Below are 23,279 nucleotides of genomic sequence, written 5' to 3'. Positions count from 1 at the left end.
GGGTTAGGATATTTTTAAATAACTTGTAATCTGAATAACCTTAAATACAGTGACCCCATATTTTTTAGAAATGGAGTTTATAATCACTACAATATTTTGTAATTTGAATGCAATTCTGAACAAAATTATTATTATTACTACTAACATGCTATATTTATCCAGATACAGTATACTTTTCATTTTCTACACAGACACTTCAGCCAGATTGAGATATTTAAGAAAAAAAACTTTATTTGTGACTTATTAACAAAACACATTACCAGTTTGAGTAAATCAAAAGAACCACTATTATCACCTTTACAATGATGAGCAGGTGTACAAAAGAAGATGTTCTGGACAGATCTGCACTGTCACTGTCGAATGGGATGTGCCACTCACAGACACATCCACTGAGGAACATTCACTATACACAAGCAGAGAATACACACACAGCATTTGTTTTGTTTTTTAAGAGTTTTGTACATTTTGAGTTTTTTTTCTTCTTTTCCTCATTTTTTGCAACTTACATCATCTAGAGGGAAAGGGAGAGAAATGGAGGTCAAATAAGTGGTTTGATTTCACGATTGTTTTTGTTCAATCATTTCAAAGCAGAACACAAGGTTAATGGAATTGGGGTTGTTCAAAATCATGAAACAAACGCAAAGGGCATTTCATAGCATAACACAATATCATTATGTATATCTAGAAGCTTTATTTTCAACAGGTTAGAAAATGTGTTTCTTTTCAGTTTTATTCCACAATTGACGGTTTATATGTATGCATGGATCAGTTTATACAATGGTTGTGTGTTGTTTATGAGAACTGGTATCAGAGGTATATGTAATTCCAATACGCATTTTCCAGTTGAAAAAGAAAGAACATATCTATGTATATATATATTATCTATATAGTTTTCGGTTTCCTTTGCTTTAAGAACATGCAAACAGCCACTTGGTGATGTGACAGCACAGAAGTTAAGTTACACCTGGGCAGGGACCGCCGTGACCGCTGACGTTAATGGCACCAAGAAAGCAAGGAACACTGAAGGGATAGAAGGTTTGACACTTTTTCTACCATGCCACTCCCTATTACATAACATACACTCCATACTGGGGGTCACTGTTGCAATACAGTCAGTTTTCCATCTAGACAATATTTTCCTTCTTTTTAGGTGGTCCTCTTTCCCAAATTTCATAAGCTTCTCTCAAGACTGACTCACATTTCTTTCTGTATTCCTCATTTGTAGAGTCACCCTACCACTCTTCTTTGTCTTGTCTCTTTGCATCCACCAAAGCGTTGCTAACCTGTCACATGTCCTCACAACATCACCCATAGAGATGCCACAACTGTCATCTGTGTTTGTGTAAAGCAAAGAACAGCTCCTTGCCAAGAGTGACTTTTCTTTTCATATATTTTACATGTTGATTTGATGAAACAGGAGATCTTACAAGCGCTGAAGCAGTCGGTGCAAATGGGGCCGCAACTCGAAGAACAACTATAACATTCAGAGACAGAAGTATAGAGGGATCAGGCTCTAACAGAAACATCTTTCAGCCATTTTGTACACTCCCTTAGTGAGGATGGTGCCAAGCTTCAATCTTTCTTATTGTGTTGTATGATTGTATTGTGTGTAAGAGGCTGTTGGTTCAAGTAAGAAGCAGGTGTTGTGTATGTGTTTGTTTGTGCTGATACACAGTGGGTTCGTGACCCTCCTCGACTTTACCAGAGGAGGCAAAGGTCACGGGCCGGTTACATCAGCTGCATGTTTAGGTTCCCTAAGTTTAAATTCTATGGTCCCTACTGCATGTAATCCAATCAGGCATTGCTAAAGCACAAGCATAGCAACACAAACGCAACCTTAAGTAACAACTAAATAGTTAAGCAAGCAAAAGCAAGTGCAAATGATACAGAGTCACAGAATTGCAATCACTAACCATAAAGCGTATTTTTTTGTGTATTTTTTTCTCTTTTAGGGTATATCTGTTTGTTGAATATTTAAACTTATAGAACCACAAAGTGATTTTTTTTAAAACATGTTTTCATACAAATTATATATACTTTGTGTAATTGCTAACCATTTCCTGTGAAATACGAATATACAATTGCTTTTATTAAAGATTGCATTTAAATGCACCTTTATACATTTTGGTGTCTATAATGCTGGTTAGCTGAAAAGTATATTATGTTGATGAAGGACTTCAGCATGCATGCTCATTTAGTCCTTTAGAATACAGAGTTGTAATTAATCCAATTGTAATATTTTCAATTCCATCATGTTAGATGTTAGACAAGCCTTTGTGATTTGTGCCCATTAGCACAGTGTTGCACTGAACTGGCTATGTCTCCTATTACTTATCTATAACTATATTTGTAGCATTACTTTTTACTACTGTTTAAAGTTGTAACTCACTAACCTCCATTGAACCCACTACTTTTCGACTTGACCTGGGAACAAACTTGCTCATAGTTGGTGCAACCCTGACCTGAGCCTCTGCGATGTGCTATGTTACATGGAAACAGAGCTTGTTGAATATGTGGCCCTGTACGGTTCCTCTCATTGGAATTAAAGGTGCTAATCTTGTGATGCACTTGTTACTTTTTAATTTTTTTTCTTGTTTTTATAAAAAAGACCACTTTTCTGAATTTCTACAAGGCCTCCTAAATGTTCAAGACAAAATCATCCGTTTCATTATTTTTACATTATTTTTTGCAAAAGGAGGGGGCTGCATAAAGACAGAGATGCCAACGTCACCCGCATATAGTGGTCTCAATACAAATATGAGTGGCATTATATAAAGGGGCAGCACAATCACAGAAAGGTTCTTCTCATTTAATAATATCCTTTCTGTTCAAATTTGGTCCAACCATCTTACAAATAGTTTACCATAAAACATTTGAGGGGACAAAAACCGGGCCAAATGAGCCGAGAAGGATTTGTTCGCATAGTGTGGGGAGCCAAGGTTGGCCGAATAAGGGTTTGGCCACTATACAGCGTCTATGCAAAAATCTGGTGCAAAGAGGCTCCCATACTTTGGATAGTGTGCATTTGGCTTGGGTCTGGCTCAGTAATTGGGACAGGAGTTTGTTGGTAGCTCTGTATTTGTTTGTTTATGTGAAACCCCTGACCTCTAGTCATCCCCCCCATCATCCTTGCCCTTATCCTTCTTGTCCTTTTTGTCTTTCTTCTTCTTCTTCTTCTTCTTGGCCTCATCTTTCTTGCCAAAGCTGATGAAGTCTCCCTTGTCATCCACAGGTCCGCCGTCGTGGCGAATGGAGATGATGGCGGGCGATCCCGGGATAATGAATGCTTCAGGGGGGATCTCTCCGGGCTTCAGGGGCTGGGGAGCAGGCACATAGCTTTGGCCTGATGCTCCATATCTGAAGTGCCAGCTGTTGCTGTTGACTCCAGCGCCCACTGGGGGAGAAAGCTCTCCACCGCCCTCTCCATCTACACAGACACAAAGACACAAAAGAAGAGGGCCATGTGTAAGTACTGGATCAAGTTCATAATCAGCTACGAGGGCACAATTTATAGATTAGTTTTAATTGAGAAAAGTGGAAGATGAGATGTAACTTAGTAAGCCTGATTGTACTTACGTATGGTATTGTAGTATTGATTGAGCTGTGGTCTAAATGATAATATTAGAATATATGTCTGTTTAGAGAAGGAATAACTTTAATTATATTAACTATGCAAAATTGTATGTATATATACCGCATGTATTTTTTGGTTTGCGACTCATGTTTTGACTAAACTTTAACTCTCTTTCACTTGAAGGCTAGGTCTATTCACTATTATACTATACATGACTATAATGAAAAATAAATTAAACTAGGAGATAGTGCTAGTGATTTATACTATTACATTTCTTTCTTGAACCCCTGCTTATTTTCCTGATTACTTTTACTTCAGCTAAATGACCTAAGCAACCAAGCAGTGTCAGGTATGAATACTGCAGGGATATAGACACCTTGTATAGAAGTCTGCCAATATGAGAGCACTGTGCCCACGAACCCATTCAGCCCTAAACACCTCCCTGCCCCACACATCTGCACCTCTTCATTAAGTTGCTCTTCCCCCTTTTTCTCAGTTCTATTTCTTCAGGAACACGCTGTGCTTCAGAGCTATAGCACTTGTCAGGTGAGCCATTCCCAAGCTGTCGCCTCTTAATAATCTCCAACATCTTGTCATCCATTCATATTCTAATCATTAATTAATGTTAATGTTTGCACAGGTTTGAGGTGCTGTAATGGTTTGTCTCCATGTTTTGTTCCCAGGAGGACAAATCTCATTCAGTCAAGTGGAGATTCTGTGTTTGAACTGGGGGAGTAGCCTAACAGAGCGGATATTTTGAGGACAGCAATTCACCCGGGACTGCAAATCCACACACAACACCAGGGGGTAGTGACCTTTAAAGCACACAAGAGCTGAACTTGATATGTATTTGCTGTTTGACTGCCATTACTGTTAAATGCCATATAGAACTTTCAGACAGCTAGTGGCAAAAAAGAAAAAACACAGCAAAGACAATAGCAAATGTCAGGAAGGAGCTATTCATAGACAGACGATTACGTAAAGCAAAAAAATCAAGTTATTAAGGTCAAAAGGTGAAAGTTGTCAGAATAGGAACGGAGGGATGATGCTGGATGTGGCGAGATGATGATGAGGGAAGTGGGGGTGGGCGGGTTTACACAGACACCAGTTCCCTCTTCACTGACCTACTTTTACTACAGATTTTATTTAGATCAAACATGGTCCTTTGATTCGTCTTTGTAGGCTATTTATGACAGAACTACAGCCTGGTCCCAGTGGGAAGTGCACTATTTTAATACTGTATCTAAACGGTCCAAAGACTCATTAGAACATTAAAATAAAAAAATGGACATATTCTGTTTGGCTAAGCGCTCCTAAAATTAGTTTAGTTTAGTCTAATAATGCAAATGTAACTCAATGCTCGGTGTCAGCTCAACCATGGGATACTAAAATATAAATGCAGATATAAATTATTTGTTGCTTACCTCTAAAAATAGGAATACTCATTTGGACAACATCAAAAATGTGTGTATGCATGTGTGCCCATGGTACCAGAGGGGGAAATAATGCAGTGCTGTGTATGGGAACAGCCTGCCTATAAGTTAGAGCTACATTTCAATACATAATCTCAAGCTATTTTTCTACAACGTCAACAATACAGGAGTGGGCTACATCATGACAATTTGCATGGAAATAAATAATTGAAAAAGAGGACAAATATTGTAAGTTCTATTTTCTTTCAGCGCCACCATCTGGCTGTCATCTATAGATTCATAGAACCAAAGTTACATACTCAACTTCATGCCATGGCTTAATCTTTTAAAATAAGCTCGATCTTGCCAGTAGATCAAGCTTATTTAATGATTAAAAGGCATTATCAGTTTATGCTTCCATTAGTGGTGTTAGAGTTAATGCTCCTTTACTTGGATTAAAACATGCCTTTATCTGTGTGTGGTCTTTATGTGATATGATCAAGGTATGAACCCGAGCATGAGGGGTTGTTATTTTAAATATGCCACATGGTTATATGTGTGTATACATGAGTGCGTCTGAAATATTGCAGGACAAACAAATGTCAGAGCTGTTGGGCTGCATGTGCATGAGATCATTTGAACTGGTAAGGCATCCAAACAACATAACTCTATTACGAAATGCTTGTTGGGGTTTATTTGACTGTAAACTAAAGACACGAGGTGATTTCATGGTCTGTCTTGATGGATTACTGTGTTGAGGTAATCTAGTAAATGGAGTCATCCTCACGCTGATCAAGCGAGCCAAAATGTCAAGTAGCTGTTTGATGTCCAAGTAATTACAAACTGTCAGTGTATCTCTTGATGTCCGTTTGCTTCCTTCACAGACTGAGTCCAATTGAGGTCCGTGGTAATTAGGATGCAGCTCAGGTGTTAATCATATTTATGTACAAAATAAATACCATTACAAGCAGGTCGTGTTTTGGATATAATGTGACATACAAGGAGCTGTGCCTCTAATATGGAGGATTATGTGTACCTTTGCCACCACTTCATATTAGCCATATTAGCCCCGTGAGCGTCTAAATCCTCATTTCCGTTAACCCACATTTTAAGTAGGATATCTTTTTATATGTACTCCAAAACACAGTTCTATTTAAATGTGTCACTAGTGGCTTGTAGATCACACACAAATCCACAGGGCGTGTAAATTCTCTGCAGTACATTATGTGCTTTGTGAATGAGACTCTTCGTATGTACTCATTTCAATCTGAATGCCTCCCAAATTACTATCTGACCTCCATTTTATCTGCTACCTACCCTTGTCAAGTCCCCTTCCCTCTCCTGTCCCGTCTCTAATGCTCCCCATTCAGAGATATTACACGTTACCATGGAAACTGGCTTGCCCACTCCCTGCTGACGACGGAGGGACTGATGGTGGGTGATGTTGGAGGGAGCAGTGGAAAATGTTACGGATGGACCAAGCGGGTGAAATGAACTGCCAGGGAGAGGAGGCAAAGGTACCAGGTGGAGCACAAGTAGGAGATGATGGAGGGACCAGGTAGAGGCAACTGATTGAAGATGCTGCAGAGGGTGTATCTAGAGGGTGCTACAAGGAGAAGCAGATGGAGGTGACAAAAGATGGTGTTGTTGAAGGGTGCTCATCGGGGAGACAGTCGGAGGGGACGTTAGAGGGGGCAGGTGGAGGGAGCTGGTGTACGTGCTGACAGGGTGTTGATGGAGAATGCTGTGCAGGGTGCGGCTGCTGCTGCAGTCTCAGTGAGACAGTTGCTAGGCAACAAGTCACATGGCGTTCCCTAGCAACAACAGTGCTGCAGGAACCTGCCAATCCTCTTAACCTTTCTCTGCCTCCATCCCCCCAACATCTCCATGCTGTTCCCTCTATCCCTAGTGCGTCTCTTCGAGTCTTCCTCTCCCAAATCGCTTTAATGTTTAGAGCTTTTCCCCGGTTCTCTTTTACTGCTGATAATAGCTTCTTAGGCCCTCTGGCATTAGGCAACAGTCTTCTCATCTGCACCATGGGTCACTTACATAAACACCATTTTAGAAGAAAATGGCAGTTTAGATGCAGCACAGGATGTCGGGCAATAATAGCACCCTGTTACTGTAAAGTGATATAGTGTACATCCCCACCATTATTCTCTATTGAATTATTTCCCATCATACACTAGACCGCAGTGGAAATGGCCCTTTGATTTCAGGCTCCATCCAACCACATAAATGGTTTGTTTGTGCCCCAAAATGTAAGTGTCAAAACTTGTATATTGAACAATTTCTCAGTACTGGCATCCCCCCGAGAAGAATGCCTTCATGTGTGTTTGCATCCCTAACAGACAGACATATCTCTTCACAGAGCGACTGTGTGATTGGCTGTGAAGCCTCACTTCATCCTCCTGCTTGTACCTGTGTTAACAGTTCTGGTGCTTGACAGAAAATCAATGAACAGAAGTAGGGCAAAACAACCTTACTGTGGTTTTCACCTTGAAATCTTACTTATATTAACCAGAAGCTAACCTATGTTGTAGAGATGCTGTTTGAAATATTATATTAAAAAGGTACCAAATATAAATGTAACATATTTGCAAATGATAACCTGTTGTTTATTGGCAGATCTATAGATTAGATCAAATCAAATATTTTATGTTTTGGGTGAATTCATATCAGCATTCCACACCCACTGAGGACAATGTAATGCGATTTTGAGATATATATATATATATATATATATATATATATATATATATATATATATATATATATATATATATATATATAATCTCAAAATCTCAACACACTGGCTATGTTCTGTTGACATTTCATCTACACTGCAGGATTAATGATGAAGTAGTTTGGTAGAAAGGGGGTAACCATGGAAACTAGGACAGTCAATTTTAGCAGTCTTTTAGTATGTAATGGTGGTTCCTGTCTGAGCCACAGTGCTGAACCGGCTCTACTTTTGGTTAAACAGTTCACTAGTATTTTCTTTGTCTTCAGCTACATTATGCAACTATCTTGAGTTTGAACCCAGTGAACTCTGTCTGCAATGATGCAGCTGCAACATCTAGGGGGGCTTAATGTTGGTTAAAGGTGTATATATTAGATTATTATGCAAAGTAGGGATGTCACAATATAAATTTTTTGTGCAATGATTGTGAAAAGAAATATCACAATTTTATGATTATTCACAATTGATACCATGACCACACAACAGCAAAACTGTTTTGGCCCATTCACTTTGTTTAAAAGATCGCCATTCCTCTAGAATGTGACCAGCTTTCTGAATTTAAACTTTCTGAATGAGAAAGTAAAATTAATATGACATAAAAAGACGGATACAAATATTTACTTTTTAGAAGTATAGTATAGTATATACCATTACGTGTCCTCTACGTCGTTACAACTGAGGAATGATACGTTTCTTCTGTATATTAAACCTGCCGTCTCATGATTCCTACAAGAATGTTTTTGTATAAAGCCACTGACATTCTTCAGCTTACATTTAAAAAGATTTAAAAAGTATACAGTGGTCTGTTTGCTATGTCCGTAGGAATGTTTCTTCCACTTGAAGACTTGCACTAACCTGCAGCGCTGGAGACAGTGGGCCAGTTCTGGACCAGCATCCCCTGGGCTCCCTGCATCATTGCTCCCGACTCCTCCATGTGGACTGAGCTGGAAGTAAGAGCATCAGACAAAAGCATCAATACATGGAGTTTAGACCACGGTAATTACTTTTACTACAAAGCACACTAAAGTATATACACTTAAAAATTCAAACATTCTTTAAAGGAAAGCAACTCATGCAGGGCCAATATTTGTAGTGATTAAATGAGAGTGGTCTCATGTGTTATTTTTGGTCATTTTGAGTGCAGTCACAAACTTTGTCTATACTCATCATATGAGAAAAAGTAGAACATTTTTGATTTTGGTTATTTGAAGTTCACCCATCAATTAAGACGAGGCATATATTTTTAAATTTCCGCATTGAATGAGCAGATTTATTTAATTCAAATAAAAATAGGCCGTAGACCTAAGGCTCAAATGTAAATTTTCCATGTTTGCACTGTCTGTCCAAACTTAACATCAAAGTCCACTAGCAATACTGTAGTTAGTAGATGTGGCAATAAAAGTATTTTATATTTGATTTTCTAGCTACAGTAGATGTAGAACATTAATAATATGTCTCAAGACAGTCTCAAGGCAGTTGGGGAGACAGCCTTTGTGGGAAAAAACGTTTATCCCTTCATACATTACTTTGGGCAATACTGAAATAAACTTTCTTAGAGTTTGATTACTTCCATAAATCCCATTTTACATTTTGAGGGATGGCATTTTCTTTCATATCTGTGTTCATTTGGAATTTGATGACAGTGGTAAATTGCGTTGATGCCTGATGTTAATCCATGTCATGTCACGTCACAGCCTTGATGACATGATGCAGATTATGATCCCTCTCCACACCATCAAAATGAACACTAATATCTAATTAAAACCAAGTCAGATGGAGCCACAGAGTCACAGCTGAAGCCCGCATTGTTAGCATGAAATTAGGAAAATTCAGTACAAAGGATCAGGACGTGAAGCAAAAACTCATTAGGGCTCTATGATCCAGATGTTGGCACATCAAAGCAGCTTCATTAAACTTCATAATGCTCCTTGAGGATACAGATCACCATTAAAATGACAAATAAAGACATTGTTCATTGGTCAGATTCTGGGAGCCATGTTATTTGGAAGCTATGCAACATAACGCGTTGTCATTAAGAAGTGCATTGCTGATTTTACATCACATTCAAAGCATTCTACTGAACATGTTATGGTTTTGTTCTGGCTTGCTTTAAGCACTTTTGAATTCTTATTCTTATTATTATACTCCCAAATTCTGGATAGAAACATAACAAGATTTCTCCTAAAAGCTTCTGCCTAGTTTTCTACACTGCTGTATAATTTTAATAATTTGGCCTGCCTATTTGAAGTTGATAAACAGTCTGATCTTGGCATTTTTAAATCTTAAATGATATACTGCTGCTTTTACTGAATGAGTGCTCAAGTTAAAACTATACTTGGCTTCCATTTCGTAGACTTGGCTCCATTAATATTCACTGCAAGAATAATCTGTATATGCACTTACCCAATTGAAATATATTTTCTGACAGTCTACAATACCTCCAGACCGGACATGCAAAGCAGCACAGCCTTTGCATGACAATGAACAAGTGGAGGTGTCGAAGATGACGTGAGCTGTTACCATGCCCATGTAAAAGTGCTTATGTATGTTGCTTGCTACGTGTGTGGACTGGGGATGTATGCGTGCAGCTGATGATCTAAGAAAGGTCATAGTCAGCTCGTTTGTCCTTCATGCTTCCTGCTTAGAGTCTGGAGCTGGGGGAAGCAGTACTCTGAATGGAGATGACCTATATAGTGTTACGCTGCAGTGGAGGAGCACCGCTATGTAGAAAGTTTATGCCTGCGATTTTTACAGTTGGTAAAGATGGTTCTAGTTGTTTTATATCCGTATCTCCACCAAGGAGGTCTGTTTGCTTGTTAAAACTATTTGTGAGGATAAGGCTTTGATTTAAAAAAAATTAAGAAGGATTGGCCCTTTTGATTATGTTAGATTTGAAGCATGGATTTTGGATTTTATAAGCCCGTACAGGCCAGGCCAATAACTAGCTGTTGTAATGTTTTGTTTTGATGATGAATGATCTATCTCAGGCTTCGTCTAGTATTAAACTTGGCACACAGTTTGAGTGTTCCAAAATATTTAACTAAATCTTTGTTTGCCTAAAGTGACTTTGCAGTTAAATTATTCTATTTTTGTTCAGGTGAAAGACATTGAACCAGCAAAAGTCAATTTAGCTCAAGGTCTCTGTTTGTGAATGTGCAGATTTTTGGCATTTAAAATAAATTGTATATACATGTATAATAACGCCAAACTTATTTTAGGTAATGTAAAGTAAAGAAAAACAACAATGTTTACTGCTTTCGCAAAATGAATACAGGGGACACTTTGATAGGGCCCGCCTATAATCATGACATGGCATTTTTGTAATGCATCTCAATATACTATTAAGTAAACATAGTAAGGGTGTGTCTCTATGTGAGTGGATAGGGTTTCAACATATGTGATTATTTTTAGACTAAAGGAAGTTACACATGTGTGTGAAGTGCTTACCTGGTTTGCATCCCTGCCCTCAAAGATGCAGAATATCGCCAGTCAGCATTGGGTGCTTTTGGCTGAACATGCCCGAGGTGGAGAAACCGCAGCAGAGGAGAATAAGAGAAGGACCGAGGGAGGGGTGGAGATGGGAGAGAGGGAGGAGAGAGGTTAGTTTGATTTCATACTGTGCAGATCCAGGCTAGGCCATGGTCTCATCAATTAATCATGACACACATCCCTGCTCTGAATGTGATAGGAGCACTGCAGCTGTGTTCCCCATACACACACTGACACACATAATATGTTTAAAGAGGCCCACAAGGGTTTAAAAGGGTCATATTGATAAGGTATCGGACAGTCACTCTATCGTGACAGTGATGACTAATGTTTTTACAGTGCAGAATTTGGCCCACAAAGAACAACCAAAATTGCACTTTATAAAAATCTATGTGTGCATATTTGCATTGGTCAGCATAAAAAGGGTGGTTGCTTGGAGGATCCAGAGGCCATCTTGTGATTTATAGTTTTCACATGTCCAATCACCATGAGCCACTGTCACCAGGGCAACCACATTCTCCATGCTTGTCTCGTCGCCTGTGTTAGACCAGTGGGAGGCGTTTGCTTCATCAGTCTAGAATATGGAAATTATACTATGATTTTAAAAGAAGACATTTTTAGTATTATATTTTGTTCATGTAAACCGCAATAATAGAAACAGGTTCATGGAGTTCATTTTAAAAACTGCAGAACTTAATTTTTTGATGAACAAAAAACCTCCCCTAATGGGAATCAGAGTTAAGTAAACAGTATTAAGAGAGCCCTGTTTGAATCCAGAACCTGCCCCGGCAGAAGCAGGTGTCCCAGAAAGAGATGGCACATTATGTGCTCCCATTCAATTCAGTGGGGAGTATTTTCTGTCAGTTCTTTGTGTAAATCTAATTTGTGAGGCTGAGGAAGAGAAGCAGGAAGTTAATCTCATTTCCCTAGCTTCAAATTGTCTTAGTGTATAACTAATGTACCAGTGACTGGCACCCGAAAGGTTGTGATTGTCGACCTGAGGATTTTTTGTTTTCTTAATCTGCTTTTGTAAATGCCATTAACCATCTGGAACCTGGACTCTGTGGAGCTAACCAGTAATTAATCCAAAGTGAGTTTGCCACATACTGTATGAACACTGCAGTACAGACAAGGGAGTAGCAGAGTTGAGACAATCTCGCCTGCTGTCATGATGTAAGGTGTTATGACCACCTGTAGTGATGTGTAGCTTTATATGAAAAATCTGTGTTCTGGCTGATCAGAACCAGCATTATTAATGATTTCTCATTTTGTATTGTGAAGTTTTGTCATGCACTTCACAACCAATGATACACTTAAGTATGCAAGGTGGGGGATTTGTCGTGCCCAAGGAAACAACAACATTAAGGCACTGGAGTTGTATTTGAACCATAAAGCTCCTTGTTAAAGGGGACTGACATTGTCACATTTAACACTTTCTTGGTCCTCTCAGTTTACCACTGTTAAATTTCTTGGACAACTTTTAATTAATAAAGACAACCCCCATGAACATCATAATTTTTTTTATTTTTGAAGCTTTATGTAAAAACTTTGCTCCTACCTTGTACATCCCTCTCACTTTTCATGATGACTTTCCTGGTTAGATATAGGTCAATAAATAACTTTATTGCTTTTAATTCATTATTTTTTTTCCTCGTATCCTGTAATGGTTGGAATGGGTGTATTTTTATTACAAAACAACAAGCATTAAAAGGTTTACACATCTTGCCACTATTGCTGTCAATTACCTGGAGCTTAAACCTAATGACTGAAAGTATCCAGTGCTTTAATCAGACACACCACAACCCCCACCAACAGGTCAAGTGTATATAGTGTGAGCAAGTCAGACAGTGTGTGGCTGTTCATAGATGTGATGACAAGCTCAAAGCGAAACCCAAATCTCTGAATCATCAGAAATTACATTGGAAACTTGAAACGCATCAAGAGTGACACTAATGCAAAGTGAGTGCTGAGTGGGGCAGGACTCAAAACACTGCACCGGAGTGATGGAAAGGACCAGCAATTAGTGCATGTTATTTTGTATCAAGTGAAGTAAAGATGTTCCTACCTCAGGACAGAGCTGCAGCGAGGCATCGGGCATGCTCAGTCTGCGTACAAATCCACTGCCACTGGTGAAGAAGCGCTCTGCACCACTTCCCCAGGTGCCACTAATGGGACGTCCTGTGTTGTAGAACATGAACGTGTCACTGCCAGAGGTGGCAGTCAGGCAAGTCTTGTAGCAGTAAGTCTTTGTGAGCGAGCCATTTCCTCGCACTTCAATGTAATGAGGCTCCACTTTTAGGTCTCTTCTCAACATCACATTGTTATTGGGTTGTCCACCAGCAGCAGCAGCGGCACCTGCACTCACACTGCTGCTGCCCCCATCTGGAGGGGGCTTTTGTGAGCCGCAGCATGAGGAGCAGGACCCAGGCTGAGAGCAGTAGGCATGACAACGGACAATTGCCAGAACCACAACAGTCACAAGGAAAACAAAGGTGGTAGCACTTAGCGCCACAATCAGGTAGAGGGTGACGTTGGAAAAAAGCAGCGTGCTGTGAGGGCGGATGATCCTCTTGGGGTCAGGGGCTACTTTGGGGGGCACTTCGATGACTGCCACATTGATAGTGGCGGTGGAGGTGAGAGGAGGCTGGCCATGGTCTTTAACAATAACAGTCAGAGCAAATGAGGTGGAGTTGTCTTCAAGGATGCGCCTGGTGGTCCGGATCTCACCTGTGTGTTCATGCACTTTGAACAAGTCCATGTCTGTGGCTGTGTGGAGCACATACACCAGCCAGGCATTCGGACCCGCGTCTGCATCGTAGGCCACCACTTTGGTCACCAAGGCACCAGGATCTGTATTCTTCTGTACTGTTTCCTGGGAGCGTGTTCCATTCCCCGCAGGTGAAACTATAAGTGGCGCATGGTCATTCTGATCCATGATGTAGATGTACACAGTGGCGATGCGGCTGAGTGGAGGAATGCCCCCATCTTGGGCTTTGACCTGGAAATGAAACTCTCGCAGTGACTCATAATCAAAGCCTCGCAAGGCGTAAGCCTCGCCTGTATCGGCCTTGACAGACACATAGGAGGTGACAGGGATGCCATGATTGTTGTCATTGAGCACTGTGTAGGTGATGCGAGCATTCTCCTTGATGTCTGCGTCTTGAGCTTTAACAGTACACAGTGAAGCCCTGACAGCATTATTCTCTGTCACATAGACAGTGTAAGAAGTCTGCTCAAACCTGGGTGGGTTGTCATTTACATCAGCCACGTCCACCTGTATGGTCTTCTGAGAGGAAAGGGGAGGTTTTCCTCCATCCGTGGCACTCAAAGTGACATTGTAGGCATCCTTGGTCTCACGGTCCAGAAAGGCTGAGGTAACCAGAGTATAGTAATTTCTGAATGACTTAATCTTAAAAGGAAGGCCTGCTGGGATCTCGAGGCTCACCTGTTTGTTCGCGCCAGAGTCTCGGTCCGTAACACTAATGAGAGCCACAACTGTGTCTGCACGAGCATCTTCCCTCACAGGGCTGGACAGAGAGGACAGCACTATCTGAGGGATATTGTCATTCATGTCCACCACCTCCACCACCACCTTACAGTGGGCTGCCACTGCCCCAGGGCCCTTATCCATGGCCTGGATGTACATCTCATAGGAGTTTGTCTCTTCATAGTCAACATTACTTCTCACTCGTATCTCTCCTGAGTGAGTGTCCATGCTAAACATCTGCCTGACTCTTTCTGGAGTGTAACTGCTGAAAGAGTAATACACTTCTGAGTTCGTACCCTCATCCAGATCAGTTGCATTCAGTTTGATCACCAGGGTGTCTTTGGGAGAGTTTTCCAACAGCTTTACTTTATACACAGAGTTGTCAAACTTGGGAGGATTATCATTAGAGTCCAGCACTCGCACATTGATTTTCGCAGTACCAGTCTTCTCTGGTGTGCCACCATCCACAGCACTTAAAATAAATTGGTGATAAGGCGTCTGTTCACGATCTAGAGGCTTTTTGAGCACGAGCTCAATGTGCTTTGTGTTCAGGGAGGGTTTGTTTGATACCAGCGCAAAATGGTCGTTTGTGCTAAGCTGATACATACGGACTGCGTTTGACCCAGTGTCTGGATCCAGAGCATGTTCAATTTGGTATCTAGAGCCCGGTGAGGCAGACTCTATGACTTCCAATTGGTATTCATCCTTGGGGAACTGTGGCGCATTGTCGTTGGCATCCAAGACCTCCACCTCAATATGGTGCACCTCTGTGGGGTTTTCAAACATCACCTCCAAATTAATCAGGCAGGTGTTCATAGTGTCACACAGCGATTCCCTGTCAATTCTCTCATTGACGAGCAGTTTACCGTTTTTGGAGTTGACAATCACGTAGCGCCTCCCACTACTCGAGGTTACCTTCATCTTTCTGCTAGGGAGCTTTCGAATATCCAGCCCCAGGTCTTGCGCCAGATCACCGACCAGTGCCCCATTTTCTTGCTCTTCTGTGATGGAATATCTCAACTGTCCAAACGAAAGGCCACAAAATAAAAACAATGTAAGAAAATAAAAAGGCACATTATCCCCTATCCGGTTGCACATGCCCGCCAAAGCCATTGCAAGCTCATAGGATCCGCAGATGGATTAAACGCTGCCTTCCTTCCGCCTCTTTAGCTTGCCGTACCTCGCGTCCCAACACCTCATTAAGGTGGGCTAATTGGTGTCCCGCTGAACCGAACGCGAGCGGCTCATCCATTGCGTTGCCAAGCCCAGGTGAATCCTTTCCAGCGCGCCCATATTCCCTTTGTCCGTGATGCGCTCTTTTTTTTTGTCTCCGCTGCGCGCTGCTGACGGGTGTTTCCCTGCCGATGGAGCTGTGAGAAACGTCAAGACGCAAAGAGTTAGGAGTCGGCGCTTCCGGTGGAGACGTCCACACCTATTAAAGTAAAAGCTCTCATTTGGTGTGGCGTTTTATTTCAGCAAAGAAGAACGGTGCTGGATCAGTTTTAATCATGCCACTTTGTAGGCTATAACGTGTGATTTTTATTTTGTGTCTGACAGATTAGTTGGAATATTTTTGACCACACTTGTGATGAAGCAGCCTGTAATAACCTATTACAAAAAAAAAAAAAAAATCCTACTATCTCCCCTACACAGGCTACATCAACAATCTGGCTGTCACTTTTATCATCAAACCCACCAGTAGTTGAAAATGATATACTAGCTATCTACATTTTATTTAATCAATATTTAGATTTAAAGTATATTCCCTGCTCAGTTAAATTTGCATTTAGTGCAGTGGTGCAGTGTTTTTGTACTAGCTTATAGTTTTTATAGGCTATAGTGATTCCTAAACGGCCAGTATGTTGTTTTCACGTTACATTTTACGGTGAAATGGCAAAGAGGAAGTTGATTGATGCAATGCCCCCGCCTTTACACTGTATCCCACCCTGTGCGCGCTCAGACTCCAGACCCCTATCATCCATGGCGCAGCTCTCCTCCTCCCCCCCCTCCTCTGTCTCTTTTTACACACCCATCCCTCTATTTCCTTTCCCCCTCTTTAACGTGGCTAGTCTCTATAAAGCCCCCCCCGTAGCATCCTTGTGCCTCTGTTCAATAGCGGCGTGGATCTCTGGCGTTATTTCACGTTTTTACCACACGGTTTTCGCTTCAGAGCCGGTGCATGACTGGAATGCTAATGAAGGCTTTGTTTAGAATAATTCGGGATTAATTACCATTTTTGGAATCATTAAATGCGTATAACGGTGTCAAGGCGAGCCGCAACACGCCCTCCCACTAATGAACGCGCGAGTTACAGTTCTGCGTTGTGTCTGCATCCCGTCGTTGAACCGTAAACGTTAGGGTCGCCATGCGCTCTTCATCTGGCCGGGGGGGTGCTCTTCTGCGACGCGGCCATACATCCACCATACATCCACCATACATCCGCGGTGCATCAACAGCACGGGGCCACGGCAGGCGCATCGTGTTTGGCACTTAAAGCAGGGCATCGCTGTGACAATCACAAGCTTCCCTCTGCACGGATCACTGTCAGTCGAGCCCACACTGTCAGGTCAGATCAAGCGTGCTGTACATGTGCCGCCTGTGGTGGCCCCCATTATGCCAGGGTCTGGGAGAGAGTGGGTTTGCGGGTCAGCAGCGCAATGTGGGTTCATTAATATCCGCTGGTTACAATGTTACCAAATGATGTATTGTTAGACTATATTGTGACCATTGTCAGAATCAGAAAAGGTTTATTGCCATTGCTAATGAACAGAATTCACTAACACAGGGACTTGCTTTGGTGATTCGGTGCACCATAAAACAATGAACAATGATAAAATATACCTATGTAAAATCATATATATATACGTCTTATTGTCAGAGTCTGTCTCTCTTTCTTTTTAGAATTTTAGATTTATCAATTTAGATCTTGTTGATGCAAGATTCAACTTTTATCAAGATTTTGAAATGGTACAGAGAACACTTTGATTTGTGACCCCTTGTGGTTATTGATTACCTTGATTTATTTTATTTTATTTGACAGTTTTGAGCAGCTTAATTCTAAAACTTCAATTAAAGTGGTCTTATTGTTCAAACAGAAGTCTTTCCTGATGCCTGTCTCACCATGGCCCCCGTTTTACAGCAGTAATCATTAGTGATCTAAATGCAGAGGACCCTGTGTGTCTATGGTGGTCCAGGGCATAGACGACTTGTCTACATCATTTACTGTCTCACACGACACACGCAAAGATAGACTGCAATGCCCCAGAGCAAACTAGGAGCGTGAGGTGATTGGTGTTGAGGAATTGAGCATCATTCTGAATAGAAAAGATTAGACAGGAGACAAGATCTGATCTGAGAAATTAGTTTTCAGAACTTGGCCTGTTGAGTATAACTACATGGGTCAGGAGTAGCCTTGTTAACACTGACTGCACAAAGGCAAATTATATTATACATTTAAGAAATCTCTCTTAGGTTTACTCTGCATCCATTCCAATTGTTTGATAATCAGCCCCTTAAACATCATTCTTGCCCAACATCCACGTCTGTGCGAGAGTGGTTTTGGATAATATTCTATCTTCTTTCAGATCTTGCTCTTTAATCCTAATTGTTTGCTTTGTGCACTTGGGCATCACTTTTACTGTGTGGTCTGGACAACAATAGTAATAAGTGGGGGCATGATGGGCATGAAAGTGATGTAAACCACTTTGACCAACGCAGTCAATTCAATGGCAAATTACAGCCTTTTTAAGATGTTTTATTCACAATGTCTGTATTGCTATATCATCATTGTCCAACCTTAAATTGTTAACAAGACTTTTCATTGTAGAAGAATACAAACTCTTTACTTTCCTCAAAACAGAGACAAAATTAGATCATTAGATCAGCCATAATGGCTGTCATGTGTAAACTTTGAGCCAGCGCCTTGAGATCACAATAATGAGATGATGAGTTACAGCCCGAGATGTGAAATTAGGCACTTGCCCGCTCAAAAGAGGACAACAAGTTTGTTTTACAATAGAAAATATTTGTGTTGAATGCAATCAGTGTGGAGTGTGGGTCCAAAACAGACAAATAAAGTCGGTCACAACAGCTGGCAGGGCTCGGCTGTCATCATGGCCTTAAGCGGAATAGATTACTGGCTGAATGAGTCCAGTGGAGGAGTGCCATGATGAGGCCATCTTCAGCAAAACACGACTCAGACATCTGGGACTACGTTCATAGAAAGGGCAAAATATCGAATGCACAAAACAGTAACATTAAATTATGGATAAATGTAATGAAATAATAATTCTGTGTGGCTGAAAATTACATCATACTGAGAGGACTTCTTTCTCCATCTTTTGGTGATAAAAAAGCACAAGGAAAGAGAACAACAAAACAGTTTTTGATGATTAATAGTTACTAATTCTGAAATTCTTAAAATGTACTGACATTTTGTAATGGAAAATTGCACATTTATTCTGTGTTGCGTTTTGTATTCATAACTCACATGTAACTCAAGCTAAGAGCTACTTATTTTTTAAACCTACTTATTCCATGTCAGCATGTTGTTGGTGTCACAGCCGCAAATCATCTCCCTCAAGCAACTCATTTTTATTGTGTTATGACATAATTTATGTTGTACTATACGTTTGAGTTGTGCAAACCTTTCCATTCACAAGGCTGTGGGACCAATGCAAACATTCAAATTGACTTTCACAGTTTCACAGCTGACTTAAAATAATTGTGCTGTGTATGTATGTATTAAATTCCTGATGGATCAATTGTTTACGTTTTTTTTGGTCTGTTTTCCAACCTCTGTCTCCATAGCAACACATTTTTGTCATTACAATTCTCAATTCACAGCTTCCTAAAATGGTTCAAAAGAGTGGTTACTATTCCATGCAAGGACCATCAGAGCATATTAGGAGACATTAAAAGTTGCAGGAATGTCATCTCAAAATGGATGTAATGAGCTCTTGATTCGTGCTTAAGTGCAGTCATCTAAAAACAAAACCAGTGCACATCTTAAATTGGTGCAGCGCTGACCCTATGGCAAGGTCGGCCGCACACAGGAAAACCTGCCATGGGCGTCACTCAAGAGCAGAATAAATCTCCGTGCACTTACTGCAATCTGCCTCCACTGTGTTCCATCTCTGTCAGCCGCAAAATCAGTGGGTCAGCAAGCTCAAGGTCTCCAGCGTCTTATTCTTGAATCCACTTGTTTGAAAAAATAAAACAATGTATTATCTGCACAATGTTTGTCTACAAAGTACAAGTACTAAAGACTCAGGTTACTAATCTGTACATCCGGATACAGTAACACAAAACAATGCAAATCAATCAGTCCTGCCTCATGAAGTCTTTACATTTTAACATTCAACCTTTGACCTTTAAATGGGCTTAATGATTGTCATGGAGTCATTGTAAATTCATCCTACTCAATAACAGGCACTTTGGTGTTTTGACCTGTACGTCCCCTGTATCCGATATCAATAGCTTTGTCTATATAGTGACTTGAATTGAGAATTTTAAACAAGATGGCTGGTCAATATTTACTTAAATCACACAGTATCTGCCCAAGCACCAGCACACGTTTAAATTTGCTTCAATGAAGATGGTTAGAAATTTGACATTGTAACAATTAACATTAACAGTAGTGTATTTAGTGGCTTTGTAAAATAATGAATATACAAAAAGTCTAAATAAAATGTGTGCTTGTAAATTATTTCAAGGCTATTAGTTCTGTTAATGTCATAATTAAAGTAGGTCCGTTGTCATTGCCTGGTGATTGGGGCTGAAGGAGACACTTACTGGATCAATACACTGTGCACAGTGCTCCCTGACTCAGGGTCTGTGTGCAAACCCAGCATTTATCTGGCTGAGGGAAGAAGAGGGGATTCTACATGATTTATGATGAAATGCACAGACAGACAATACACAGCTTAAGTTTTGCGGAGAGGAGTGGCTGACTTCTTAGTGCTAAGCTGCTGCTACATATGAGTGCTCTGAACCCACTGACTCTAAACCCCCATATTTCATTATTGAGACCAGAGTAGCATATGGTTTGGCCTATAAAGAAGAAGGATCACATTTTTGTCCCAAAAGACTGAACTGGCAGACCTTAATGGGTCTACCACAGCTACTATTACACCATCATTGCCTCTACCATTACAATTAGAAGTTTACTAGATTCATGTCATACATAATATTGTGGTTTAAGTGTTTTAGACAGCTGTAGTGTGAAATAAAGAGAGAGGGTAGAGACATTCTGCAAATAGTTGTGGCTGGGAGACTAACCACAACGCCGAGGTGGCAAGAACCACCTTAAACCACTGTATATTGCACCAAAGACTTTGTCTAAATGATATTTTGAGAAACACTGGCATGTTTTTTTGTCTTATGGCCAAAATGTTGCCTCCTCACCTGTAAAAAAAAAAATCTCAATCAATTTCCTCAGTTGATCCAGCGTCACGCACGCCTTCTCTAATGCGCCTGCTTTAGAACATGATGTGCGAAGCACCATCTTCATATTAAGTCTAATGATAAATAAAACTGAGCTATGGAGAAGAGAGGACAACATTATTTGTGTTGATATTTGCAGCAAAGGTCATCAATAGCCTAAGGAAAGAATAGATATTTTTGTGAAGTCACAGACCAGTGGCTATTGTTTACTGACAATGTTATCATTACAGTAGCCTGAAATTAAGAAATGGATATGGAAAGAGACACAAGTTAAGATAAGATAATCCTTTATTGTCCCACATGGGGAAATTTCATTGGTGCAACGCAGGAAGATACAGAGGTAGATACAGAAGAACAGATCACTTATAGGAAGTCTGAAAAACACTTTCAGTAGAAGATCTACTATAAATAAATAAAAACTCCCATAGACAAATAAATAAATAAATAAATACATAAATACCATTGCATGTGATCACGACAGTAATTGCACATGAATATGTGTCACGACGGCACATGGATTGCACATGCATTTCACAGTAATTGCACATGACTTCCAACAGTAATTGCACATATGACGGAATTGCACATCAGTATTAGGTTAGGTCAGTATTTCGAGTGTTCAGGACTAACAGTGTTTGTTATAAAGTCTGACAGCAGCAGGAAGGAAAGACCTACGAAACCTCTCCTTCACCTACGAAACCTCTCCTTCACACAGCGAGAGTGGATCAGTCTCTCACTGAAGCTGCTCTCCAGAGCGGACAGAGTGTCCTGCAGGGGGTGACACTCATGGTCCAGCATAGATGTGAATCTAGCCAGGACCCTCCTGTCCCCCACCTCCTGCACCGAGTCCAGAGCACAGCCCAGGACGGAGCTGGACTTCTTGATGACTCTGTCCAGCCTCTTCCTCTCCCTCTCTCTGTGATGCTGCTGCTCCAGCAGGCCACACTGTACAGGAGGGCTGATGCCACCACAGAGTCGTAGAAGGTCTTCAGGAGTGGCCCTGTCACTCCAAAAGACCCGAGTCTCCTCAGGAGGTAGAGCCGACTCTGGCTCTTCCTGTACAGTGCGTCCATGTTATGAGTCCAGTCCAGTTTGTGGTTCAGATGAACACCCAGGTACTTGTATGAGTCCACTCTCTCAATGTCCCGTCCCTGGATGTTCACTGGTGAGGGGGCAGTGGGGTGACGTCTGCGGAAATCCACCACCATCTCCTTGGTCTTCCCCGCGTTGATGAGGAGGTGGTTCCGCTGACACCAGTCCACAAAGTCCTGCGCCAGTCCTCTGTACTCCGCGTCATCGTCGTCCGTGATGAGTCCGATGATGGCAGAGTCATCAGAGAACTTCTACAGGACACAGCTGTCCGTGTCATGTCTGAAATCTGCAGTGTAAAGGGTGAAGACAAAGGGCGCGAGGACAGTGCCCTGGGGCGCCCCCACACTGCAGGTCCGAGTGTCAGACACACAGTTCCGGGCTCTCACAAACTGGGGTCGGTCTGTGAGGTAGTCCAGGATCCACTCTGCCAGGTCATACTCCACACCAGCCGTCTCCAGCTTGTCCCTCAGGAGCAGCGGCTGGATGGTGTTGAAGGCGCTGGAAAGATCGAAGAACAGGATCCTCACAGAGCTGCCAGGCTTTTCCAGGTGAGAGAGAGAGCGGTGCAGCAGGGAGATGACGGCGTCCTCCACTCCGATGCCAGACCGATATGCAAACTGCAGCGGGTCCATAGCTGAGCTCACGGTGGAGCGGAGGTGGTCCAGGACTAGCCGCTCCAGTGTCTTCATCAGGTGGGATGTGAGAGCCACTGGCCTGAAGCTGTTGAAGTCTTTGGCGCGCGGTGTCTTAGGCACAGGTACCAGAAGTTGAGATAACACATGAAATTAGGTCCAGCCAAGATGAGATTTAGACATAAAAATAATAATTGTGCGGTTCAGTTGCTTTATCCATTTTATTCTAAATGTTTGCATTCATTGAAGAACTGTCTTTTTAACTATAGCTTATCAAAGATATGTAACTCACCAGTGTTTAACCCTTTTTAGTCCAAATCAAATATGAAAACATGTGGTAGGAGATCTTCTCTCATCCCTATTAAGAAATATTGACAAAATAAATGATCAGTAACCAGTCAATAGT

The 23,279-nt window shown here is 41.3% G+C and overlaps 1 protein-coding gene across 1 annotated transcript; it reads right to left on the bottom strand.

The window, feature by feature from the left end:
• Window positions 1-205: 205 nt before the first annotated feature.
• pcdh2ac (protocadherin 2 alpha c) lies at window positions 206-16,088 on the bottom strand. Its single transcript, XM_072446520.1, has 4 exons — window positions 13,284-16,088; window positions 11,177-11,238; window positions 8,585-8,673; window positions 206-3,427 (listed from the first exon to the last, which is right to left on the bottom strand). Exons 1-4 carry the CDS (start codon window positions 15,816-15,818, stop codon window positions 3,108-3,110), a joined length of 3,006 nt encoding a protein of 1,001 aa, XP_072302621.1. The 5' UTR covers window positions 15,819-16,088; the 3' UTR covers window positions 206-3,107.
• Between the last annotated feature and the right edge of the window lie 7,191 nt (window positions 16,089-23,279).

This window comes from Eucyclogobius newberryi, unplaced genomic scaffold (assembly GCF_026437365.1).
Source record: "Eucyclogobius newberryi isolate DKJ021-1_F unplaced genomic scaffold, fEucNew1.0.hap1 SCAF_15, whole genome shotgun sequence".
NCBI lineage: Eukaryota > Metazoa > Chordata > Actinopteri > Gobiiformes > Gobiidae > Eucyclogobius > Eucyclogobius newberryi.
Note: the sequence above shows the minus strand (reverse complement) of the source record. Positions and strands in the feature narration are given on the sequence as shown.

Excerpts from the sequence above, each read along its gene's own strand:
- pcdh2ac (XM_072446520.1), bottom strand. The coding sequence starts at position 15,818 with ATGGCTTTGGCGGGCATGTGCAACCGGATAGGGGATAATGTGCCTTTT. Across the intron at positions 11,239-13,283 it reads CGCTGCAGCTCTGTCCTGAG|CCAAAAGCACCCAATGCTGA; the intron begins GTAGGAACATCT and ends GGGCATGTTCAG. Across the intron at positions 8,674-11,176 it reads AGGGCAGGGATGCAAACCAG|CTCAGTCCACATGGAGGAGT; the intron begins GTAAGCACTTCA and ends TCTTACTTCCAG.